At 36.3% G+C, this 25,553-nt stretch overlaps 1 protein-coding gene across 2 annotated transcripts in view; it reads left to right on the top strand.

The window, feature by feature from the left end:
* bbs9 (Bardet-Biedl syndrome 9) overlaps window positions 1–25,553 on the top strand; it is a 150,357-nt gene that overhangs the window by 85,025 nt on the left and 39,779 nt on the right. For both annotated transcript variants that reach the window (XM_028013515.1, XM_028013514.1), the window contains 2 exons: window positions 5,063–5,312; window positions 12,028–12,135. In XM_028013515.1, the coding sequence (XP_027869316.1) occupies window positions 5,063–5,312; window positions 12,028–12,135 (358 nt within the window). The remainder of the gene's footprint in view (window positions 1–5,062; window positions 5,313–12,027; window positions 12,136–25,553) is intronic.

Genomic DNA, 25,553 nt, shown 5'->3' with positions numbered 1-25,553 from the left:
CATTTCAATTTTATGAGACTGTTAAAATAAGACATAAAAAATTAAGTACTTAAATTCTTTTGTTCTTGTTTTTTAAATGATTTCCTTAATATTCCACTTTTCTTTATTCCCTTATGAGATCCTTTTTCAGTTTTCATAAACAAGAGAGCTTTTGTCATAGATGAGGCCTGACATAGAGAAAGTAATATTAGCTATCTCTCTTTTCTCTTGTTAAATGTGGTTCACTGCTCATGGGCTGTTACCCAGAACACAAAGATCCCGTCTTGCAGCTACAATAGTTTGTTCGAGACGAGCAGAAATGCTGCTATTTTCATAATTTCTCTTGTTCAGTTTTTCACCTCTGGCTTGTCCTGTTTATTGTCTCTTTCTGTTCTTCATCCTCTTCAATCACTTCAAGTACCTGTCTCCTTCTTCCCACATCTTATTTCAGTTATACCTTTTGCTGACATTTTACATGTATACCACATTTCTTTGCTGTTATTTATGATGTTTCTTTTACATTATGCTCTTTCTTCTTTGCAATAACAATACTCACACGTTCATAAACACTCTTCATATTAATTTTTTTTTACTTATTTGGTATTATGTAGTTTACATTTTTCATGCAGTTAGTGTGTATATAAATATCTTTCTTGTTTTGCAGTCTTGCAAAAAACTATAATTGGAGTAACATATTTAAGTAGAAGGGTATGAGCATCATTTCTTTAGTCTTAGAGCTGCATGCAGACTTTAGCATATGCTGCCAGGTACTGGTTTTATAAAAATTAAGAATGTTATTTATTTACTTATTTTTATGATGAATGTCCTTTCATAATACCATATTGGACACTTTGGCATCTAAAATCCATTCAGACTGACTTTGGCAAACCTTGTCGTTAGCCTTTTGTTATGCACATGTTTCCATTGTTTACTTTTCAATCTCTGTGATTTTAGACAAATATTTGCTGCTTTGATGACTTTCCAAAGTTGTAAAATTTTTTCTATGAGTGTTTAAAACCACTATACAATCATTTGGCATCTGTAAAGCTTTTAAATCCCTTAATCTCTTACACCCGTTTTCTATGAATTCTTCCTTGCTGGGTCAGAATGACTAAATTATAACAAGAACACAGCACTAAGACATATACTATAACAATAAAAACTACTTTTAGACATCCAGTATATGATCCATAAGTGACACTTTCCCTAATTTTGTTCTGCTTAATCTTGGTAAATTAGACATGTAATTCAGAACAAGGTTTATTACTAAGCTTGTAATGTTACAATCACTTTTGCTTAAAGTTTTAATTTTCCTCACAGCTGCCTTCAGTCCCTTGTCGTTTTTTTTTTCCTTGACAGCTCCCATCCTGCAACTTTCTCCAGTTTCTCCTAAATTTCTACATTTATTTGTTTGGTGCGGGTTTCCCCGCCCAGTTGAAGCTATGCGCTCTTCTGCTACAATTTGTAAAGAGATTTGGATCTCAAGGTTTGACCATTTAATTATTGTTTTGCAACTCGCCATCTTGCTAACTATGATGGTCTCACTGTAGATTGAAAATAGTGGTTGAGATGTCCTTGTAAGTAAATCCACAGGGCAGTCAAACAATGCATTCTGCTGCCAATCAATTCGCTTGAAAAATACCTGGCTATGTCGGGCTTGTACCACCTCATCAGGTGGTTCCAAAAAACAGGAACCACCTCCATACACAGGATCTGCATATGGAGATGAATCTGACCGGGACTTACTGGGGAAAAGTCGATTAAAACCACAGTTGTGGAGAAAGGGCTTTGGTTTTATTCTATTCTCCTCTGCCTGCAAACCTGAGATGTGCAGAAGCTGTTTCCTCTTTCTATTGTCTTAAATCATGTCATATTGTCGTTTGGTTGTATTATAATATTGTCTTTCTTTTTATGCTTTTATATGATGCATCTTGTCTTTTTTATGTTTTTCTTTTATTCTCAATTCATTAGATATTTTTCTGTAAAGCACTTTGAGCTACCGTTCTCATAAATACTGCTACATACGAATAATCTTGCCTCATCCTAAAAATTTCTTTTATTGATAATCAGTGTAGCAGCTACATACATAGCCAAAACAGGCTATTTGATTGTCGATAAAATTGTCTCTTATCGACAATGAATGAAGCAGTTATATAATACCAAATCCTGTTTTAAACATTCATTCAGATAAAGGATTCCGCTCATTTAGTTAAAGTGAACGATGTTTCCCCCGGAAACAGACTGGATACATTGTTGTCATAGAAGCGTAACTCCAGTCTCCAAAATGACTTTCCCAGCCTTGACAGGGATGTCAGAACTGTGATATCGCTTTCTCTGAACCTTTACCTGTCTCTTTGGGAGCATTTCAAGGTTGTTGCTATCCATGCCAGTTCAGTAACATTGCTGTTCCACCTGGGATTTTTCTCTGTGAGACATAGAGTCCTGAATGTTTTTGGAATGCTTTTAGGCTTAGCAAATGTTTTAAAAGTAGAAAGTGGCATGATCAGATGGGCAATTATTGTTTTTTTTGGTGCATGAAACCAGTGCGTCAACATTTTTGGCTTTTTTCCTTGGTAACACAATAAATATCTCCAATGGGCACTTCAGAGGAAAATCTGCACAAACACTGACTCCTAAAGTACAGTTTAGGTCATAGAAAGTTAATGAACCTAACATACATATCCAAAGCTCCCAGCTTGCTAAAATGTGTTTGCTGTGATTCAGTAACAGGCAAAATTAAATCACAATTTTGCAGCAGAAATTCAAAATAAAATAAAATATAATGAAGAATTAGTCATACTATTAGTCCAACTATTTAAAATGAAATCTCAGAAAAAGTTGTCTTTATAGCTGCTTTTATTTATAGATTGCTCATAAAATGGTGATTTCCTATAAACATTTGATCCAATACTTGTTAAAATGAATGTGTATTACCTTTAAATCATCCTCATTAAAAAACCTACTGTTGTCCATAAATATTATTTCTCTTAAAACACATTCTGTATAGTCTCCAAGTTAAACAATTTGTCTTAATTTCTTGTCCTATCCCTCAGTCTAAACCTGTTCTGCTTTGTTCGCTTCCTCTCTCTCTCAGTGACAAATCTCAGCACTTCAGACTTAAATATATTAAATATTGTTCAACAGTATGTGAAATGTTTGTGTCAGTGGGTGTGTGCTTCAGCCTGCCAAGTTTCCACAGAAACCTGCAGTTATTTTGTTTTAAGTATTTGATAATCTGGTGAGGTATTGTGATACAAACAGGTCACCCAACTCCCATCTGTCCTCCTCCTCCACTTCCTCCCCTCTCATTTCTCCTCTCTCAAGATCTTTCCCCTGTCTACTGTCCTCATCATTATCTCTGATCGTTCTTCACCTTTCCGCTCATCTTGTGCTCAGTCTCTAATATATCTTGCCATCTCATCTCCTAGACCTTTTACAACCATCTCTTTATGTCTGCTGCCCTTCATTTCTTTTTTTTCTTTCTTTCTCTCTGTCAGTATCACTCTGTCACCATTATTACGGAGCTGATTACCTGTCATTATAGCTCATTACAGGTCAATCATTGTGGCGGCAGGCAGGGGAAGGAAGGAATGGCGGGTTTAGAAGGGGGAAGGGTACCTGTCAACACACCCTTACCCCTCTAATACCTACACGCAACAAACACACACATTTGCCTCTTACTAACTTAAGTTGAAAATGAAGTTTTGAAAGTTTTTTCTGTTTGACTCATAATGAGTTTTTTCTAATGTCTGACAATTCAAGACTTTCCATGAGGTGTAGTATATAGTCAAACTTGTTTAATTTCAACTCATTCTTCTATTGTTCTTTGCACATCCAAATTCGTGTTGTTAAGGTAACAGCCTCATAAATTTAAACTGAGAAGTCTGTTTTCACAAAGACACTTTCAAGCTTGTTGGAGGATCCCAAGGCATTCACAAGTGAAAAAGGAATATCTAGACGTTGGAGGGAATATTGGGTGTTCATGTGCAAGGAGAGCTTTAAAGGAATGTGTCCAGAGTTGAGCCTGATCAAATATCCAAACCACCTCCACTGACACCTTTTGATTAGGAGGAGCAGCAGCTGTCCTCTGAACCTCAACCAGATGATGAGCCTCTTCACGCCGTCAATAAGGCCTAGCCCTACAAAGGAAGTTCATTTCAGCCTCTTGTATCCTGGATTTGTTTGTGATGTGATTCATATCTCACTATCATACTGTATGAAGGATGTGCCAATGGAGGATCTGAAAAATCAGTCCTTCCTTTCAAATCAGTTCTTCCCTTTCTATGACAGACAAGACGGACCATTACCATGACAAAAGTCACTGGGATAGTCAGTTCTTTGGCATCTAACATCCAGTGAGCATTACAGTACAAATATTGCCTATACCTGGCACCCTGATGCTGGAAAATCAATTAACCGCCTCAGTCAAGCAATCCTCTAAAAAATAAGCTAATTTTGGCCACTTGTATCTGGGAGTTAGTTTTTTTTTGAGTCATAATCCATATCTCATGACCATAAGTGGGGGTTGGAATGTAGACCAACCGATAAATTGAAAGCGTTTTTACTTTGGCTCCGCTTTTTGTTCACCAAAACAGATTGGAGCAGGACTCCCTTTACTGCAGACAAAACCCCAATCCTTCTGTCCATCTCCACTTTCCATCCTACCAACACTCATGGAAGCAACACTTGTTCCAGTGCATGCTGTCTAAGGAAGCAACAGAGGCATATAATCTGCAAAACGCAAATATTAAATCTTGAGGTTTCCTAACGAGATGGAGTCCTCTTCACCAAAATCTGCAGACTTTCTTCACAGAGGACATGATAACCAAATTATGGAGATCCTCAAAGTTCTCCTTTTCACCAGTCTGACGTCCTTCATCACTGGTGTTTGGAAATTTATTGTGTATTTTTCTTTTATTATAATTTTTAAAACATACACATCATAAAATCCATGTAAAGATTACATTAGACGCAGATAGTCATTTGGACCATCATGTTACTCTTATATTTGTTACAGTGCTAACATACAGAGTAAACTAGACATCTTATCTCTCTCTGTTAAATTTTTCTCCTGTTTCATCAGGGCTGGGAGGAGAGCTGTGATGCGGCAGTCTCCCACCTTCTCCGGAGCTGCTTGTCACGAAGCCCCAAGGACCAGGCCACTTCTCTGGCGCAGGCAGGCGGTCCAGTGCTGGGCCTTCCCCAAGACACCACCCGCCTCAAGAAACACATAGCCCTGCTCTGTGATCGCATTGGGAAGGGAGGCCGGCTCACCCTGGCCTCTGAAGCTAATGTCCAGATCCCTGCACAGATTCAGAATCTTGCTGCTCCAGGTGAGTAAGAAGGGAAAAAAAAGAGGAAGATAAAATGAAATTAGATGGGCAGCTAAAGCAGATGTAGTGACTGAAAACTTTGGTGTTGACGATAGTTAATCATGCAAGATTTTCTATTATAAAAATGTGAATTTGTGGACTTTTTTCTTGATAGTGAAATATATTGTGCAAATTTAGGTGTACCAGGAGCAAAGTGAAAGGCATGCACGATTGCACAACGTTAATTATGACAATAAAGACAAAAGAGACTTTACAGTAACTGCAAATTTACAACATTAGAAAAACATTATTAGAGTTAGTATATCCAGATTCTTGAAATATGCAACTGGGTTAGGCAATTTTCTAGATTTTAAGTGATGATTCTAAGTGATGATTTAAAAATGTATACAAAATATGCCTAAGTATTTTATTGTTTTTTATGTGCAAAACAAATAAATCCTAAATTTTTGTGACCTTTAAGCACCCTGTAATTTATTACTTAGTGGATAAGACATAAGTCATAAATAATTAAAATTAAATGCACTGCACTCATATTACAACTCTAGCATAAATCCCTGTTGTTGTTTTCTCTTTCAAAAAATACTGTTAAATAATAGTTTAAAAATTACAATATTTGCATGTATGAAAGGAGTGACTGAGTGTTTGTGTTTATTTTTTTAATCATGGAGTCTCGGACTTCATTTTGGGCTTCTACCAAAATTCACACACACATACACACCCACACGGAGCGCAGCAGTAAATAGGCTTCCTAGATCTTGTTTTCTCTCCCGCCCGTAAACATACACACTTGTTTGCTTTTCCAACAAGACTTACGGAAATCGTTTCCCCCCTCCAAGACCACAACCACACAAAAAGAGACATGCACACACTGGGGATACAACACATGAAGTTACACTTCACTGGCAGGAAGTGTGTGTGTCGGTGTTAATGTGTTTTTGGTAGTTTCCTGGAAATAGAAACCGCCTGAACAGAACCACCTCATGGAACAAAATCATCAGCAGTATGTTTAAAATGAGCCAGTAGCAGCTGGATGGTTTTGTTCTTAAGTGCTGCAATTAACACAGATGAACAAAATTAATTCATCCAAGAAACATTCTCATTATCATAATTGTATGTTTTAAATCATCTATTTATCAATGGATTAGTACAAATCAACTTCCATAAGTTGGTTTATCTATTTATTTACTAATGTTAAAGGAATAGCTCTTTTTTATCAGTTTGACTGCATAATAGAATATGGTTAACAAATCTGGCCAAGGTAATTATTGTTAAAAAATATAATTCTTTACAGAAAACAAACTTGGTATATCATTTTAGCTGAACTTTAGATTAACTTATTTTTTCGTTCTCCCTGAGCCACTAAAACTTATGCAATAGATCAGGTGTTTTAGAAAACTCTAGAGCAAAGTTCAAACATTTAATTTCCAGAAGAGGTAGTGATGAATAAATCCCTTCAAAACTGGTTGTAAATTACACCCCAAAAACTGCACTTTATGCCTATAATTACTTGTTACTAAGGGGCTCAAATATTTAAAAATGAAGAAGGAACACATATAGCTATAATATATACTGTATCTCTCTCCTTAAATTGTTGGGCAGGTAGATGTTTTCTGGGGTGATAAAATAAAGTTAGATTGTTTGCTCCTTGTTTTAATGTGACTTTTTAGTCACTCAGTTTGTAACATATTTTCTGTGTGGCTCTTTTTATTTGGTGTGGACAAAAACTTGTTTTTCTGATTCACCAGGATGTAACAAGATGCTGAAGGAGGCAGAAGGAATCGCTATAACAACCAGTGGCTGTTAGTCTAGCGGTTTGTTGAGCTACATCACAATCGCAGCGCATGCTGAGAAATGTTCTACTGTAGACCATACATACCATTCATAGTGACCCACTGTTCCTATGATGAAGAGATAAAAGGAAATGTTGAGTTTGTGGCAAAAATCAATAAAAATTGCAGAACACAGGAAGGGCTTTTTACAGCATAAACTTGATTTAGTAACATTAAAATCCCATCTCATTCTCGTTAACTCGGTCTCGTGTTTCAACTTGTCTTGTGAATTTTAGGTATCGTCACACCCCTTACTGCTGCACACTGCTAAACAAGGCACTTTTCTTTAAAATACTATAATTATTATTGCCTGGCGTTATAGCAGCATACTGCACTGTGATTGGTTCTTTCCCACACAACTCTTGGTCCGTCTTCTGTTGACAGCGTAAAAAAGAAATAAGGTAGACTGGGACCAGCTTCACTTGCCATTCGATTCTCATTTGGATTGGAATCTGGACTTTCAGAATCTATGCTCCAGAGTGTCTTTTGCTTGAGTATTAATAACTAATATTTTCTGAAAAACAGTAAAATTCTAATTTCTGGAGATAATCACAAAGCAACGAGCACGTAAAAAACATACTCCTTACTTCTGTGGTGTAGTAAATGCAGTTGGGAGGAGATAAAGATAGGGTGGCTTTTTATCTTTTTTTTTTCTACCCAAAGCCAGAGAAGTCACACACTTTCCCCTGTCAGTCTGCATCACTGACTGAATTGAGATATTTTCCATCTCTAGGGGGCCGAAAGCAAAATGACAGGGTGGTGTTTTTTTTTGTCTGAGTTTTTCAGTTATTTCAGGCAGTTCTCATTTTCCTTTTCTGTCACATTTGCGCTCAAACCAAAAGCATAAACTTACTAATGTAATTAAAAAATTATTAGTCAACTTATTGTCAGTATTAATTATAGTGAGTATTTTTATTCCAGCTCGATGACACATTGCTGTCCTCTGATCTTTTAAATGTATTTTCTCATGTCACGCCTTTAGAATGTAATACTTTTTAGACTTTATTTCAAGGGTTTTTCCCCCAGTTAATAAAGTCACAGTCCATTTGAAGCAAGCGCGCACATTTTCTCCTATCCACACAGGCTATTTTCACTTTGTTCCACTGGTAGCTGTGGTTTGGGTCCAGTATCTATTTCAGAATTAAAGAGAGGGGAGAAGATGGGCAACGCTTATACGTCCTTCAGTATTTGCATACACATACATGTATCTGTTCATGGATACGTGAGGGTCCGCTCAGGAAACTACATGTAATGTATTTAAGTGTAGGTCATGTTATGTGTGTAATTCTGAGCAGCTGTCTGTGTTCTGTCTGTGTGGGGTTTCCAAATTGAAGAGTTCTCCTCCATGTTGCTATATATAAATTAGCAGGGTGCTATTTTAGGGGAGAATTCACCACTACCTGAGGTTCATCATTCACCCACCAATGTCACCGAAATGTCAGTAACCTGCTTAGACAATATTCAACCCATGAAATATCCATATCCTGTGTGTGAAATACGATTTTCAGCTACACACTTCCTAAATGTTGATCTTTGCCTTCAAAAGCAGGTTAGAGCGGGTACGATACATGAGTCGAAGTGTGTACACGTGGGGGGGTGAACATGTGTGCCTTGAGGGGGGACTGAAAAAGCGTAAAGCCCACAGCCAAATTGCCGGTAACCACAGTAGCACAGTGTCACCCCCATCTTCAAACCACAGCCCAGAATAAAGCTGGAATGCTCTGGTGTGTCCGCATTTCAGACCAAAACAGACCCGTCGTTTGGAAGCAGCTTAACCCCTGAAACAGCCTGTCCAGAGTTGCTCTAAAACTGTCTCAAAGTGGCCCCAAGTTGTCACGCATTGGTTTATGCAGCTTGTAATGTTCCGACCGATCAAACATGGATCACGGCTTTTGATGTGACCGTAACTGTGCCACTGTGCTTCTTAAATTTCATTTAAAGTAATTAAAATCTATTGGGATTGATATTATGATGGAAATAGCTACTCATAAAACATCTAATGATTTCTGATTTTCTTTTACTACTTCTCTTGCAACTTACTCAAATATGGGAGACTTTGTGATTTAATCAGCATTTTAATGTCACAAAGAATAAATATGAACAATTTGAATGAATTTTGGACAGCAGAACTGAATACAGACTTGAATATATTATAGGTTTTCTATGATCTATATGTTAAGTAGGGTGGAAGTCTCCAGGGAAGACATTTGCATTTTACAACCCACTGGCCACATCAAGTCTTAAGAAGTTATAAGTTATTCCACATGAAAATTGGATAGTAAATTTTGTAAAGTGTTAAATTTACATTCAAATATTCTACATATTGTACTTTTAATTTAAAAGTTAACCGTTATTCTTTTTAAGTCTTTCATTTCCTGGATTCCATATTTGAATATGCATTCTTATATGTGCAGTGCAGTGTTGTAAGTTGGCTCCTTACAAGTACACAAAGAAAGATGATAATTTGTCTGAGAAAAGCAATGTTATGCTTAAAAAATGAGCACATTTACTACATATATGCCTAGACAAGTAGCAGGGTCGCAGCAGCTTTTGTAACTTGCTAAACTTCAATGCTTTAGTCATTTGATTTAATTTATTACAAAAATCATTTTTATATCTGTACTAATATTAGAAATTAAAATCTATCTGTATACCTTGTTTGTGATGCTAGTATAACCACTGGTTGTAGTTTTGTTTTAAATTCTAATAATAATTACTGTAATGGAAGCAATTACTGCCACTACAACTTCTAACAATACTTGTACTGTGTAAAACTGCTAATAACCCGTCTACAGTTGAATATAGACATTAGACCTGCCAAAAGAAATATATAAATGCACTAAACTCTGACCAGATGACAAAATACCTGCTATTTACAGGAAGCAAAAGAGTCAGAGGAATGTGTGTGGGGCTAGCCGTAGGATAAGGCTTGTATGCGATGTGATTTTACTTTTTTTTTCTTTTTTTTTCATCATAAGCTGCTCCAGAGGTGGCCAATTTCCTTACCTGATGTTGATATTAAACCTTGGTTAAAACAGACACCTACATATGTACCACTGAACTGTATGACAGAGTTAAAAAAAGCAAGGTGCCCTGAGAAAACACCTGCCCAATTAGGAGTGAGGCCTATCCCATTTCAAACAACTGACGTTGAGTTGTGGTTGTGTGTGTGAAGCCACAGGCTGTGGTCTGACCAAAGGGAACAAGATTGGCTTTAAAAAAGGCCAGGATAAATATTAGAGAGGGCTTACTATAATCTGAACACACACAAATGTAGACGCAGAGGGGGAGATGGAGACACACACACATTCTCAGACACCTTAAGGTAGACTTGATGGCAGACACACATGCACGCTCTGTCTTGTAAATGCACACATACACAATGGCACAGTGTGTGCTGTGCACGTTAACTGAAAATACCCTGAAACTGGACACAGTCCTAGGGGATCAGAGGAAATCAGGGGAAGGGTGGGATAAGATGAGGAGAGAAGGAGGGACTGAAGAAAATGTGAGAAAAAGCACAAGAGCCAGGTTAAAAGAATAAAAGAGTATAGATGACGAGGTAGTAAGAAAGAGTTGAGGTATATACTGTATTGAGTGGTAGGTAAAGGAAAGTCTCAAAGTGATGGAAGACACAAGCAGAAGAAGTAAGGATGGGACGCAGCAGGAGACAGAGAGATGAGGGGAGGAGGAGACTGTAAGATGGGGTAGAGGGTGAGACAAGGCGTCCAATTCATCGGCCTCAGGAGCTCCTTAAATCCAGACTGATCCAGGGGATTCTGCTGGGGATTTTTATCTCACACATACACAAAATCACACAATCACAACGTCACACATCCTAGTTCATATACACACACACACACCACATGTCCAAACACTTGTTCAGAGCTACGCTTATATTCTTCTGAAATTGAATCTAATCTTTACGTTATCTTTATGTATTCTTTAAGAAATATACAAACAGTGCAGAGAAAACATGAGTGTTTAAAATCAGTTTTAAGGAAAAAAATTATTCACAGAAAAGGAAGATGTCAAGTTCTGAGTGAAGTTCTTCTAGGAACTTTATAAAAAACATGAAGCTTTTTTATGTTTCAATTGTTTGTATGTTTATTTATTTATTAAATAATTAAACTAATTTGTTATTATATGTTGTTCCCATCACATAGCCATTGCTGCTTATATGACATTAAATAAACCCAAACTTTTACAACTACTAGTTAAGACACATTGTAAAACATCGAAACAAAAATAGACTGAATAAAAACAAAGAGTAAATAGCAACTTGAATCATACCAATTAAAGTTTAGCTCTGAACCAAGGAGAAAAGAAAGATGATGTCAGAAGTGTATCTCAAGACTTTAACTTTCTCCTTTGTCTCTGTAATCAGAAAGCAAACAGTCTGAATTTTAGAATGTAATTGTTCATGTCTGGAACATAAATTACTTATTTTTGATAAATGACGCGTTTTGTCTGTAGAACAACTGATTAGGCTATGTAAATCTTAAAGCAGGCGTTGAAAAGTTTTAAAAGGCCTTTAAAAACCTTTGGGGTTTTTCTCTTATGTACCCACAATTAAAATAACTGTTTTACAATTGCTTCTTACTTTGAGGGACTTTTTTTCTACCAACCTAATTATTTTAGCAGCTTAGGGGATAACATTTACAGTCTAAGTGTAATTTTAGTTTTACAATATACCCACTTGAAAAGATTTTCTAAATGTTTTGTATTTTGCAATGTCAACTTGTTGGTAGAAGGTTGATGAACCTGGTAAAACAAGAAAACAAAGACCCCGTGGTGCCTGTCTTTTGTGAAGATGCTCCACTTCTTTCAGCTATGTCTTTAAAACATGTTCCTATTATATCGTATTGTTTATGTTTTACTCACAGGAGGTGTTGAGCCAATAGCAGAGGTTTCTGGTGATGGGGAGGATCTGGAACATTCACAAGAAATTACCAAATTCATCAAGAAGAAACCATCAAAGAAAGTCAAGAAAGGTAGGAACATGTAGTCCTCTGTAAGTTGATTTTCTACTTTTCTTTGCAGTTACATATGTACATTTTTCTCCAATTATGGGTCATCCTGTCAAACCAAATAATATTACAATTCATCAGAACTTTATACCTGACAGATGACAATAAATCCTGACCAGAGCCTCGATGCTACCTGTTCATTGTCTGTTACTACTGTAGGAGACAGTGTTATATCATGTTGCTAACTTGCACGTATTGCTTTAACTCCTAATAGTTCATGGGCTTCAGAATGGGCACAGTTGAGTTTTCAGACACATAACGGGTTCTTGGCCCATGTCACAAAAGAGATTGCCAAGAACAGCAACTAGTCAAGGGGGTGCTCCTGCAATAACTGAAGAATAAATAAAATATAAAATATGATGGACCTCTCACTGCTGTCAATCAAATGCGCCAAAAAGAAAAAGACTGAACCTACTCACTGAATCAACTGATCATCTATGCGTAAAGAAATGTTTAGATGAATTAGCTTGAGTTGAGTGTCTGAGATTGATTACTAACATGTTCCTTAGCTTTCCACCTTTTCATTTTAGCCATTTTTTACCCTTGAGTTAAAATTTCATTATTGAGAGTAAAACAAATGAAAAAAAGTTGCATATTTAAAATATTTAAAATCATAAAAGTACAAAACCCATATAAAGAAGAATGGAGCATACATTGGGCACAAGTTTAATTTTAGTACCTCACGTGGACATAAAGCAGAGATAACTGCCTGTATTTTTATTATTCTCTTGTTTTATTTTTTCTGTGGAACAATTGTGACTGCCATAAACAACCTGCAAATGACCACGTTAGGTCAACTGTATTTCCATGACAATAAACATCATAAAACTGGAGAGATGCATCTGGAACATTCATTATGAAATATTACAAGTGTTGTGCCTAACACAGAGCCTTGGGGGATGCTTTTTCAATAAGAGGGTTTTTTTTCCCCCCATATGAACATGTTACTTACCTATAAGATTCTCTGACAATTTTGTTTTGTTGTTGTTGTTTTTCATCATGGTCAAAGTCTGTAGTTACAGGGAGGTCTTTGAAGGTATTTGTTATGCTTTTTTGTGACCGAATTGTGATACATCTGGTTAAACATTTTTATTAATTTACACCACTTTTTATACAAAATTTAAGAAGACAAATATTATTATAGAATTAGTTATTAGTTAGAATCTATTGTTTGGTTTGCAGTTGTACAAACCTTTTGAGTAAAATGTTTAAAAAAAGTTTCAAAAGCACAGTTTTATGGACAGGATATTTCTGAAATCCTTTGAGGAGAAGAAAAACTGTCATCACTTTTACAGGCATATACTAAGCAGGTCTGTTCCCACTGCTGTTTGTTTAAATTGGATCACACTCACATCCTCAGTTGAATTTCTGTGGCCTGTGATTGCCACTTGTATATTTTTATCCATACTCTTCTTTCAGTCTGCTCTTCCATCTGTCAGTTTGATTGAATCACATTAGATCAGAAAGACAGATATCTTGGTCTGTGTTCAATTCTGAAGTGAGTTTTCTTCTCATATTTATTTCCATTTCCGTCTCTGATTTTTGTCTTCTTTTGTAGGGTTTAATCTCTTTTAGTGTATTACTAGTTTATATAATCCTGAAAACAATAACCAGATGTCGTAGATACACACACAATTCTAAAAACATAAACATACATAAAACAAAGTACATCTTATTTGCTGGCTCATGCTCCTAAGACTCACACACACAGAAACACACTACTACCACAAAGGGGCTTTTGGTGGGCACACATCCTTGTTTTATGATGGTTTGTCTTGCCTTAACATGAGTACAGATTCTCTTTGATGGGCTCTACTTTCATTAGTGCCTGGTTTGTCTGTGTGTGCTAGATGTGCACATGTGTGTGGTTAATCCACTCAGGCGTCACCGCTAATGAGAAGGGGAGGTGTGGGAGACACTGAGAAGCCGACGTGGGGATCATTAGATACACACAAATATACAAAGTGTACGTCTAGGCAGCACATCAGTGTGCGGAGTAAGTTCTCAGATTTCACATGTGTATCTTTTACTGTGCTTCCATTTGCTATGCTATTATCTTTTTAATATGTCAGCAACCACACATATTGCTTTAACTTTAACAATCTTAACCAATTGACTGTTTTTAGGACACAATGTATAAAAAATGCTCAAAGCTGATTTGATGTCTGTCATCATTAGCAGGAATCACTTTTATATATTAATGAATTTATTTCTTTATCACAATCATAATACGTACACAAAAACAGCAAGACAAACATCACTTGGTTAAGATGCAACCACAGAATAAAAGTCGTCTGGAGTAAACTGTTTTTGCTTCATCAAACGAAATCCCTCCAAATACTCTGTTGAGAATTTGTTTTGGGTTTAAACAGGATTTGCTTAGGACTTATTATTTGGGATATTATAATTTAATACAAGTAACTATTTTAGTTACAGTTGTTTCATAAATCTAGTTAGCATTTGATAGTTAGTATTTGGTTCAAAACTGACTATTTAACAGAATGGACTCTATATCCCATAATGCTTTAGAACAAGCAGAAGTACTTGAGGTTAGATGAAGAAGAGTAATTGAGGAGGGTTTTTTTCCAGAAAAGAGCTATGTTAGCTGAATGCCTACACTCTGTCGTATATCACTATGTACGATTCGTTCATCCTTTTTTTTATTCACTAAAGTTCATTTGCATAATCCACCCCACTCCTTTTCATCTTTCAATTACATACTCAGCCATCTTTAACTCTCTGTCCTTACAAGCATATTTAATACTTTTACTCGTTTATTCATGCCATAGTCAATTCTAGAACAACTGATTCTGACCAAATCAGAATCAGTTGTTAGAACCAAAGCAAACATGAAATTAAGATACAGTAAAAAGAACAAAGAAAATGTGGTCTGCTTTGGAAAACAACACTGTGCTGCTTTGCTTGTAGATTTCTCCAAGGCGTTTGTCTAAGTCAGCTATCATCAGCCTCATTTTTCCCTTCTTCATTTGAAGAAAACAACAATGTTGAACCACATACATTCTTATTAGATATTATGATCTAATAAAAAAATAGTGTTAAGCAAAGTTTAAAATGTTGGTACTGTTTACATAGTGCATCAATTAAAGATAGCCTATTCGACAGCTGCTGAAGCAGATTGTTTTTTATTTGAGTTGTGAAACAACCATGAAAAAAAACCAGCTGCTGGACTGCCGTTCTCCTGCAGAGTTTTACCTAAATATTACAGAAGTACATCACTTAAAGCCTTAAAAACCGCAGCATTTGAAATAAATTCAGAAGCTAAGAGGAAGCCAGTTGTTAGATTACAAGTCTGGAGTCATTTCTTCATGGTGTTTTGGTGCCAGTTAAAAGATGTATCGCTGCATTTTCAACAGAGTTTAAACAATGCAGAGAGAATTGATCTAGACAGACTTAACGAGCATTAGAGAAGTCTTGACAATACATTAGGAAAGCATGGAGAAGTTTTTCCAGGTCTTTGAGGAGGCATGGCTTCAACTTCGTAAGGGTTTCTTTCTGTTAAAAAAAACTGATTTCACAAAAGCATTTAGCTGCTCTTCTAATTTATCAACTTCATGTTATGTGACAGTTACCTAGAAGTAAATGAATGTGTTTATTTTTTGGGGAAAATCTCATGATTACAGTTTATTACAATGGGAAGAAATCCTCATGAAGAACACTTTAAAGAATGTAGCTACATCTAGCGGCTCAGCCTCAATCAGTAGCTACAGTAACTCACTCTGGTATTAAAGAAGTTGTGGCTTGTTTCAAGTTGAGTCAGGAGCAATAGTAATGAAATGGAAATGTAGCAGAAGAAGATTTATCAAGATTACTTAAGTTGTCACTGGAATTGGTGGGCAGGTATTTGCAGGAGATGCAAATTATACTAGGTTTGGATTCATACAAGATTTCTACAACAAAAGATACTGGAGATCCTGACTTTTACAGTATGTCCTCAAGCACAACACTGTGTGTTTCCATTGAGTGTGTGTTTTTGCAAAGTGTTGTAGAAAGTACAAAATGTTTATTTTTTTCATATAGTGTAGATACTGATGGATATTTACCCTATAGATTTACCTGGCTACAAGAAATACTTGATATTATGCACAAGGATTGTTTTATTAATTAAGATAATGTTTCATAGAGATTGATGATGCTCTGATTAGCATCCGTGTCCCTTTAAGAGCAGAACTGTCCTTGTATCATATATTGACAATATTAAAATCAATCATTTTATACTGTACATGTTTTATTTCCTGTCACAGTGGCACTAGTCTCATAAGAATTACAGTAACTACAATAACAAAAAGAAAATACCAATAAGTCATTGTAACTTCATTATACAGTTTATTATCAGAATTGCATTGTAAAAATTTGTTTTATTGGGCCAATGTAAACTTTAAAACCTATTTGCATGCATTAATACAATCTCCTCCATTACATGCTGTACCCATTGAACTTTGCTGTGTCCTCTGAACAGGAAAACATCAGGTAGCTCACAGGGGCATTGCATATTACAGCTGCTAGTCTGCATCTGTCTTTGAAAACACCACAAGACTGGTGATATTACTTTTTCATCTGCTCTAAGCTCAGTACAAAGACACTGCATAAGAACAGTGCTTCAGACCTAAGTTTATTCACAATTATTTGGGCTTTATGTCTGTGTTTGTGTATGGTGAACCAAGACTTAATATCAAAACAGAGACTTAACACGTTTTTCCTGACTGTTTCTCTCATTTGCTGTCTCTGTCTCTCTCTCTCTCTCTCTCTCTTATACACACACACACACACACACACACACACACACACACACACACACACACACACACACACCCCAATAGACACCACTATTACAGGGCAGAACTACAAATAAAAATCTGTAATTAGTATTGTTTGCCAGGGAAAGCTCCTGATCATGTCTGCGGTTTGTGTTTAAAAGAAAACCAGGAAAGAGTGATGAAGGTTACTGGGGAAATGATTCGGGAAGTAGCGAAATGAATGAGGATAACATCATTTCCAGACGTGTTGTGATAGAAAGACAGAAAAAACTTGAGCGTACTTGCACACGCCGTTGTACTTTTATTAAGCATATTTAAAAACAACAATTGCGGCTGACTAAAGTACTGTACAATAAAGCAACATGCAAATAAAACTAGAGTAAAGCAAAAAGAAAAGTATTACGATAAATGAAATCACAAGCAACTAAAACGGTGTGATAGTTAAAGAGGGTTAAATGGAAATTAAAAACAGTAAGACGTGGAGCCTGCCTAATGCTCATCAGGAACTCTTGTCACAACTTTGAACAACAACTGATAAGACTTCCCCCTCTGGTTTTGGAGGAGGTTTTGGGGAGAATCAGTAATAGAGCATAGGGCTTAGAGCATGATGGAATATGGCAGGCGTCTGCAACTTCTGTCCTCAAGTGCCACTGCTTACAATATTTGGATGATTCCCAAACATTGCAAATTGAATCAAAAGAATGCTTAATGGACTTTTTTAAACCCACTGACAAGCCAAGAAGGTAATTTAACCTTTGAATCAGGTGTTGTAGGAGGGATGCATGAGTTTGAAGTCTGTACTTCCAGACAGACTTTGTTTTGGCCAGCTGCCTCAGGTAAATGAAAAAAAAGCAGGATTTGATAGCTGAATTGACATAAATCAAGTTTGAGGCAATTTTTTGATCCTAGATAGGTAATGAAAGATCAACAGTAGTAGAGCCGAGATCATGAGGATTAAAATATATCACATCAATCTTCCTTTCATTAACCTTTAAGGTAACTGCTGTTTAAGGTCATGACCATGCCAGAACTCTGTTATTTACTATAAATCTCATCACAGTTTAACAAAAATAATTACGTATTATGCAAACATTGTTGTGTTTTCTAAGCAGGGTTTAGACTCAACTCTTCTGTAGAGTATTCCTATGCTCTATCCTATCTGATGGTGGCAAAGTGCCAGAAAATCTTTCAGATCCACTGGCCCGCTTACAGTTCCCATAAAAACAAGGAACAAGGTGACAGAGAACAAATCAGTTCAAAGCTCATATTTTCTTACACAAAGAAATACTCACATACACCTTCCGCCTACCTGTCTAAGACTTAAAAGTAATTAGGCCTCATGCCAAATCCTGTGCGCACAGATCTTTCTGTTAGGATACATGGCAACCGGAAAGCTCATCTGGTCGACTTGAAAGGCATCAAAAGATGTCTGAGAATTGGACACAGGGAGAGAGGATTGTAGAGCACACTCCTTGTTTTTCCTTCTCTTGAAGCAGAAGGCTAAAAGAAAGATGAAAAGGAGAAGGGAGAGTGTCTTCCTTCTATTTCCTGCCGCTGCATCTCTTTTTGTTGTTGTGCTCCTCCCCTGCAGCCCACCTGGGATCACAGACATGATCCAGACCACAGATTCACACATGGAACCATACACAGTCATACATGTGAAAACAGGAAAGAACAGGTTCATGTCTTGTTTTATTTTTTCTAGCACATTGGAATTAGACATCAATATAAATGAATTTTAACAGTTTACTGTAAACTTTAAGATTATTTTTGCCTTATTTTCTTTGAAGTTAATTTGAACTTGGACCTAACTTTGGTGCCTTTCCTTGATCTTATATTTGTGTCTGTAGAAGTCTTATCAAAGGCAATGTCAGATCCCTGCCTGTGTTCTCCTTTGGTTGCTTAGAAATCCTCCCATAGCTACTATCATTCAGGCCAGAGCTTTGTCCAGCTCCAGGTCACTTCACCTCTTCACTATTTCTTATCCTAATGTTTTGCCATTTCATCACAACTTCCTTCCATTTTAGACCTAAATGAACTGCATATACATTATTGAAAATTATAATAAATCATATATTGCAATACTGGTACAAAGTATCTTCAAGGTGGAAATGAGTTGATTAATACCAAATTACTAAAAATTTGAAACAGCTAAGACTTGATATTATCGCCACACTCATACATACTGTACATTTAAACATTACTCTGACAGTTTCTGTTGCTAATTTGCAACAGCCTTTCAAGCACATTAGTGTTTCCCCTCAACGTTTACCATTAGCTGCTGTGCTATACTTCACCCATTAGCAATGTTCTTCATGCATTAGCATGTTGTTAAGATCTATCCATTAAGCAATGAATCCAGATAAAAGCTGTTGCTCATTATTGTCCTCTTGGAAAGCTTCTCAAAATACAGATAAGGAGAAGGATATGAGTCAGACTCTGAAAAAAATAGATTGTGACAGCAATTTTTGAAATATTATTTCAGGAAAATGAAACACTCACACTCATAATCTGTTTCCAAGCATTTATGATTTGATAGTGTATTTGGTAGAGTTACTTGATGATACACCAAGTTGTCTCCACAGCACAAAGGACATTCAGTAGAAAAAATTGGAAATCTTCTGCCTTATCTGTAATTTAAGATTGGGTATTCTTGGTACAAATGTGCACTAATACTTGATAAATCTTTTTTAACATGATACATTTTCCTTCTTTTGATGTCCTGTAAACATCTAAAATAATTGGTAATTAATTCATTGCTTTTTAATCTCTGCAACAAGAATCTGGAAGAATATTATACTGTGATGTTGGACACTTAAATTTATAAACTAGTACTCAGTCAACTGAGTAGGTTGATACACATCACCATCCATTCTTAAAGGGAATCCAGCCACATCTTCAAAATAAAAAAGATTGAAGAAAAAGTTGGAAAAGATTGCGCTTAATGATCATTTGAGAGGATGCTCTGTTACCCTGAAAACAATTGCATTGTAACCCTAAATCATAGTAATAATTACACAAATTAAAATCAAAATACTTATAAATTATGGGATAATAGATATCAACTAAATTACAGTGTGCATACTGGCAGATTTGTGTCTTCAGTATCTGATTTTAGGAAGTTTATTATAATAACTGTTTGCTAATCATGAGTCTTGAATTAGTCTAATATGAAGTCACATCCTCCAGCTTTTAATGTGCAGAAGGAAATCTGTGTAAATTATGCCTATTTACTGCAGCCAAATCCTCTCATTTCCTTCACAGGTAAAGATACTTGTAGTAACTCATTTAGAAGCCAGAGGAAACTTATATCAGCAGAGATAAATCACACAGTCCTGCTGTGTCTTTCTGTCGAAACGGTAACAGAGTGAACAGAGCTACTGATTTTACTGTGGCACACTGGGGCTGGTGGTCACATCCAACTTCTGCACTCGCACATGAACACGTCGTGCCCAGCAGGCAGGTTTTCTCATCCCTAACAGGATCATCTGGGGCTAAGGCCTTGAGTTTCTGACCCATGAGTCTCTCTTCTATGTGTGTGTTTGTGGTTTTTGATGGGTGTGACAGATAGAGGTCTCACTATTCAAGGCTCACCCCCCATGAATAAAAACACAGACAGAGAATGAGCTCTTGTTTGGCCATCCACAAACCCTCACCCACGTATACACACAGACATTCTGAGGTTAAGTGTCCTTGCAGATGGAGAGTAAAATGTGGCTTATTAAACTAAGCCTGAATGCTAGATGTGTGTGCACATAGTAGCGAGTGTGTAAATGTTTAATGACGTTTTGAGTCTATAAAAGTGGGTGTGAACATTACACAACTTGTAGTGGTCTAGCATAATAAGGTGAAAGTGTCAGCATGTTTATTTTAATATAGATGCATGAGGCTTTCTTGAAAATAAAAATAAATTAAAAATAAAAAGATATTTTCTCAATTTTCAAAATCCTAATTTGTGAATAAGTTTGGAAACTTATTTACTGCATTTAAAGAACAAATGTTCATATTTTGTTTGTAATTACTAGCCCAGCAGTCTGTCTTTATGTATTCTCTCTAGAATGTCTGTGCCTTAACAGACAGACAGATTTCTATAACAGCTGTGAACATTTCCAAATGCAGTATGCTCAATGATGGGGATTAAAAGCTCAAAAGTCGTTAAGGAGCAACTTTACCATATTCTGTTAGCCTTCCTGTTGTCTGCTGAATGTTTTGCTCTCTCCAGCTTTCTTAAAGGCCAACTTATCCCCACATGTAGATAAAAAGGCTTCCTTTTTCAAAGCATTTTATTTGGCTTTATATTTTAAACACATTGTTGATATTCAAATGGTGCATGTCGTGAAATTGAATAAAGACCACGAGTTCCTCAAAAATTTAGAACATAAAAATGCAAGGACAGAGCTATAATGGTTGTTATTTGTTTAAATATTCCCAGTTACTTACTACAAACAAATATTGCCCCTGAGCCTAACGAGTCCATTCAAGAAAACAGAGTAAGATCTGACAAGAGCTTCTGAGAAAAAACATGATGCTAAAAGCTTTTATAGAATGCATGAACAACTTAATGTTCTTCCAAATAAACCTTACAAATTAGAAAATAAGAAATGTAAAACACAACCTTGCTGTGGAAGTTGAAGGATTCTCAGCCAACATGCAGCCCAACAAGAAGACAACAAGTTTAGAAATAAGAGGGATAAAACCTGATGGGTTATGTCAGAGTTGAGAGAGTGAAGAAAAAGTGAATACTTACCTTTCTTTAAAAAGCAGACTTAGAAATAAATTTAAGATTGTCATCATTTTTATTACCTGTCAAAGTTCAAACTTTGAGGTCTCAGCTTATCAACATCAGCAGTAGCACTTTCCTTTGTTCTTAAACTCCAAAGCTTGTGAACACCAACTGAATCCCAAGTACACAGCTATCGCTTCATCTCGTGAACAGTCTTTTTTGGCTCTGGTTGTGTTGTCGGAGCAATGATGGGATGCTTGGCTGTTTAATGTGTGTGTAATGTTCCACTAATGTCTTTGCAGTAGTATTATCTGATCAGCTATTCTTAGTCGGAGGCTAATGCTCACTGTGATTACAGATAGAGAAGAGAATGGCGCTCCAAATATTTGTCGACCAGTCTGGTACCAAGGTAGACCACTGCATTATATAGAGTTGTTGAACCACGCAATGGAAAATGTAAGATTTTTAACCTTTGCAACAGCTACTCAGTCAAGCCATATTGGTATTGCTCATTTATGTAGCATTTGTCTTTGATGGATCAATTATTTGAGAATGTCTTGCAGTCTATCAGAGAAGGATTTACCGTACATAAATGACCTTGTTGCTGTTATCTATTATGGAACTCATTAGTCTGGATGAGTTTATCTTGTTCCAGGATCCATGGAGAACCACAAGGTTTCACCTCACAAATCATGTCATCGCTTCTAATTTGTTTGGCAAGCAATCAGTTGAAATTTCGGCCTATTACATAGACATAAATAGAAGCAGAATAATGCAGGTGGGGTGGGCCAAGATGGGAGTAATAAAACATCTATTTTTATAAAAGGTACAGTTGTGTTGACATAGAGAGATAAAAAAAAAAATTACGATGTGTTGGAACATCAGGAGTGTTGTGGATTACATAGTGAACAATGCTTACATCTACACTGAACCAGTAAGTATCCATTGTTAATCCCAGGGCTTCACAATATATATTCTGCAACATGTCCTCACTGACCTGGTCTTTCCTTCTCTGGACCTGAAAAACCACTGATGAGATGTGTCAGGCAAATACTGCGCTTGATTCAACTGTAAGAGTTGTTTAGTTTGGGAAATATGGGTATTTTTAGGATGTGCCCTCTCTTCAAAATGTCATCTTTGTCAGTTATCTAAAAAACAGCTCCTGAAGTGGCTTTGACTGTATTTTTTCAATGTTAAAAACCTACTAAGATCAAACCATCCTCTGTAGTGGTACACAGCCTAGTGGGAAAGGGAGCAAAAGAAGAGCTGTTGGTCCTCTGCATCAAAAGGAGACATTTAAGACGGTGCAGATCTGTGTAATTCCTGGATGCCTCCATTTGTAATTTTAAAGGGGACCTATTATACTTCCTTGAACAGGTTAGGGTAGGTCTATCTGCTCTACAAAACATGTTCATTACATTTTTTGCACAAAATGTTTCTAAGAAAATGGGATTTTAGTCTGTTCAGTTCTTATTTTGAACTCCTTTCAGAATGAGAATGAGAATGAGCTGCTTTAGGGCCTCTTGTCACTTAAAATCCAAATATGTTACTGCTGTCATATGGTTACTCCCCCCCAACTAAACTTTTACACTCACATGAAAGTGGCTGGAAACAGTTGTGCAATTATTCAAACTTATATCTTTGACCTTGAATCTGACACAAAAGCAGAATAAGTAGAACCTCCTGCACAACCAACAATGATGTGGCAAGTAATTCCTGGATGTTAAGTATACAATAAAACACTTGTCTTTTCCAGCATCTATTGTACAGTGGTAAAACCAGCTGACCACCACTTGGGTTGCAATGTAATGGTGCAGTGTTTGTCGATTGTGACTTAACAATCAGGAGGTCATTGAAGTGGCTTGCTTTTGAGACACTGTAAAACATTAGCGTATAACCTGAAAAAATCTGAGTGGTTTTCTTAAGCGCTTAGGCTGTTTTTAGAATCAGTTGAGACCTAATTGGAAGTACAAAAATGTGCAAAATATGAATTTTGTATAATAGGTTCCCCTTAACATGCATACCACATTTCACTTGGAAGAGACTCTGACGAAGACTTAGAACCATTAGGAATGACTGTATGTCCCTTCTGTTCTGGGAACCACTTGGGTTCTTCCAGTTTGGGGATGTGGAGTGGAGCACAACACCTAGATTGAGAAAAACTGAATGCCTACAATATAGGGCATGGTCTGTGCTATAGGTTTAACTTGAAGTAAGCAGAGCAAGCTAAAAAAAATTAAAAATACCTGCAAAAGTGACTTTAGCTCAATTTAAAACATGAAAAACACAATGACAAACTAAACATCCATCCCTACATCAGGAATGGAAAACAATAGATTTACCTGGACTGGTTGACCTTAGTGACCTTAATAAAAGCATAAGATTTTATTTTATTTTTTAAAGTACCCATTTATTCTACAATGGTTTTTTTCATAAAATTTTAGTCAGATTTGTTACAACATGTACCTTTTGGATGATGATGTTTAAATCATAAAACACTGAACTGTCTAAAGTCTTGAAAACTGAAAGTAACATACAGAACAGATGTTGAGACAGGAAATCTGTACTGATGTATTTACACAAACTCACTCTATGTTTCCCTCATCTTTTCACATATGCCTCAGTGTGTTCAAACTTCAAAGATATAATTTGCACAATCTTTGCACAATCAAGAATGTTGAGTTTCTCTTTTTTTACCACAAAGGCTAAACAAAATATTTGAATTGAACAACGGCAACTACTTTGGGAAAAATGTATATGTTTATGTAGCCAGTATGATGCAACAGGGAGTTTCGTCCATGTAGTTTGATTTATCAAAGGCGTGTTGATAAGTTCTGTAAATTATGGATAAGAGGGAGTAGGAGACAGAAGAAGGAGGGGAAAAGAAACAGATTTAGGGATAGTGAGGGGAGTTATAAAGAGGCAAAAAAGGGAGCGGCAGGAACCGTTCTCACTACGATAACCATCAACAAACCAGACAGTCTTTGAGAGCTGGAAACCCAGATGTGTATTTGTGTGTTCCCCTCAGGTCATGTAACATGTGGTAGAGAGCCGGTGTTTATGCAGTAGTGTCCATTCAGACCCTGGCTCCTGAGGGAACCTTACAGAAGGAATGAAAGCTCTTCCTCTGGGAGGCCAATGTAGGAAATGCAGCTTCCATCTTGGTGAAACCAGCCTTTACACCTCCTGCTGCTTTTCACATTAGGCCCACACCAGCTATTTTCAGCTGTATAGCCATTACTCTAATACATTTTATGGGTGCTAATAGTTCACTTCGTACATTTCATGGGTCATTTCATGGGTCATTGGTATGACACCTGTAAATTTCAATAATGGAGGTAACTTAATTTTTCAAATTATAAATAAGCACATAGCAAAATATGATATTTGTTGCGTTTTTATACTTTGATACACATTTTATGAGAGCAAATTACTCACTAATTACTCCTAAACTCATGTACTGTAGATATGCAGTCTTTTTAATATGCTTTTGAGATGTGACTTGCACTTTCCTTTTACATGGTTATTTACTTATTATAGAGTGCTTGTAATCAAAATATTGTATGTGTTCTGCTAAAGAGACCCCTTTACAAATTTAGTGATCTCGAAAAATTAGAAAAATTTATTTATTTATTTATTCATTTATTTGTCCTGCATTTTTCTGAAAATCTTTGCGTAATCCAAATTTAACATACAGTAGAATATGGAAGTAATTTATTTGATAATTACAATATTATTGATGATATGATGAATGATGGCAACATTTTTCTGTCACTCTGTCACTATTACCATAGAGCTGGTGCGATTTTCTGAGCTTTTTATAGGGTTGTTTACTGTTTGCCTCAATAGATTTTATAGAAAATAGTTGAAATCCGCCACCATGT

Source organism: Xiphophorus couchianus, chromosome 3 (assembly GCF_001444195.1).
Source record: "Xiphophorus couchianus chromosome 3, X_couchianus-1.0, whole genome shotgun sequence".
NCBI lineage: Eukaryota > Metazoa > Chordata > Actinopteri > Cyprinodontiformes > Poeciliidae > Xiphophorus > Xiphophorus couchianus.
This window is presented reverse-complemented; position numbering and strand designations above follow the sequence as displayed.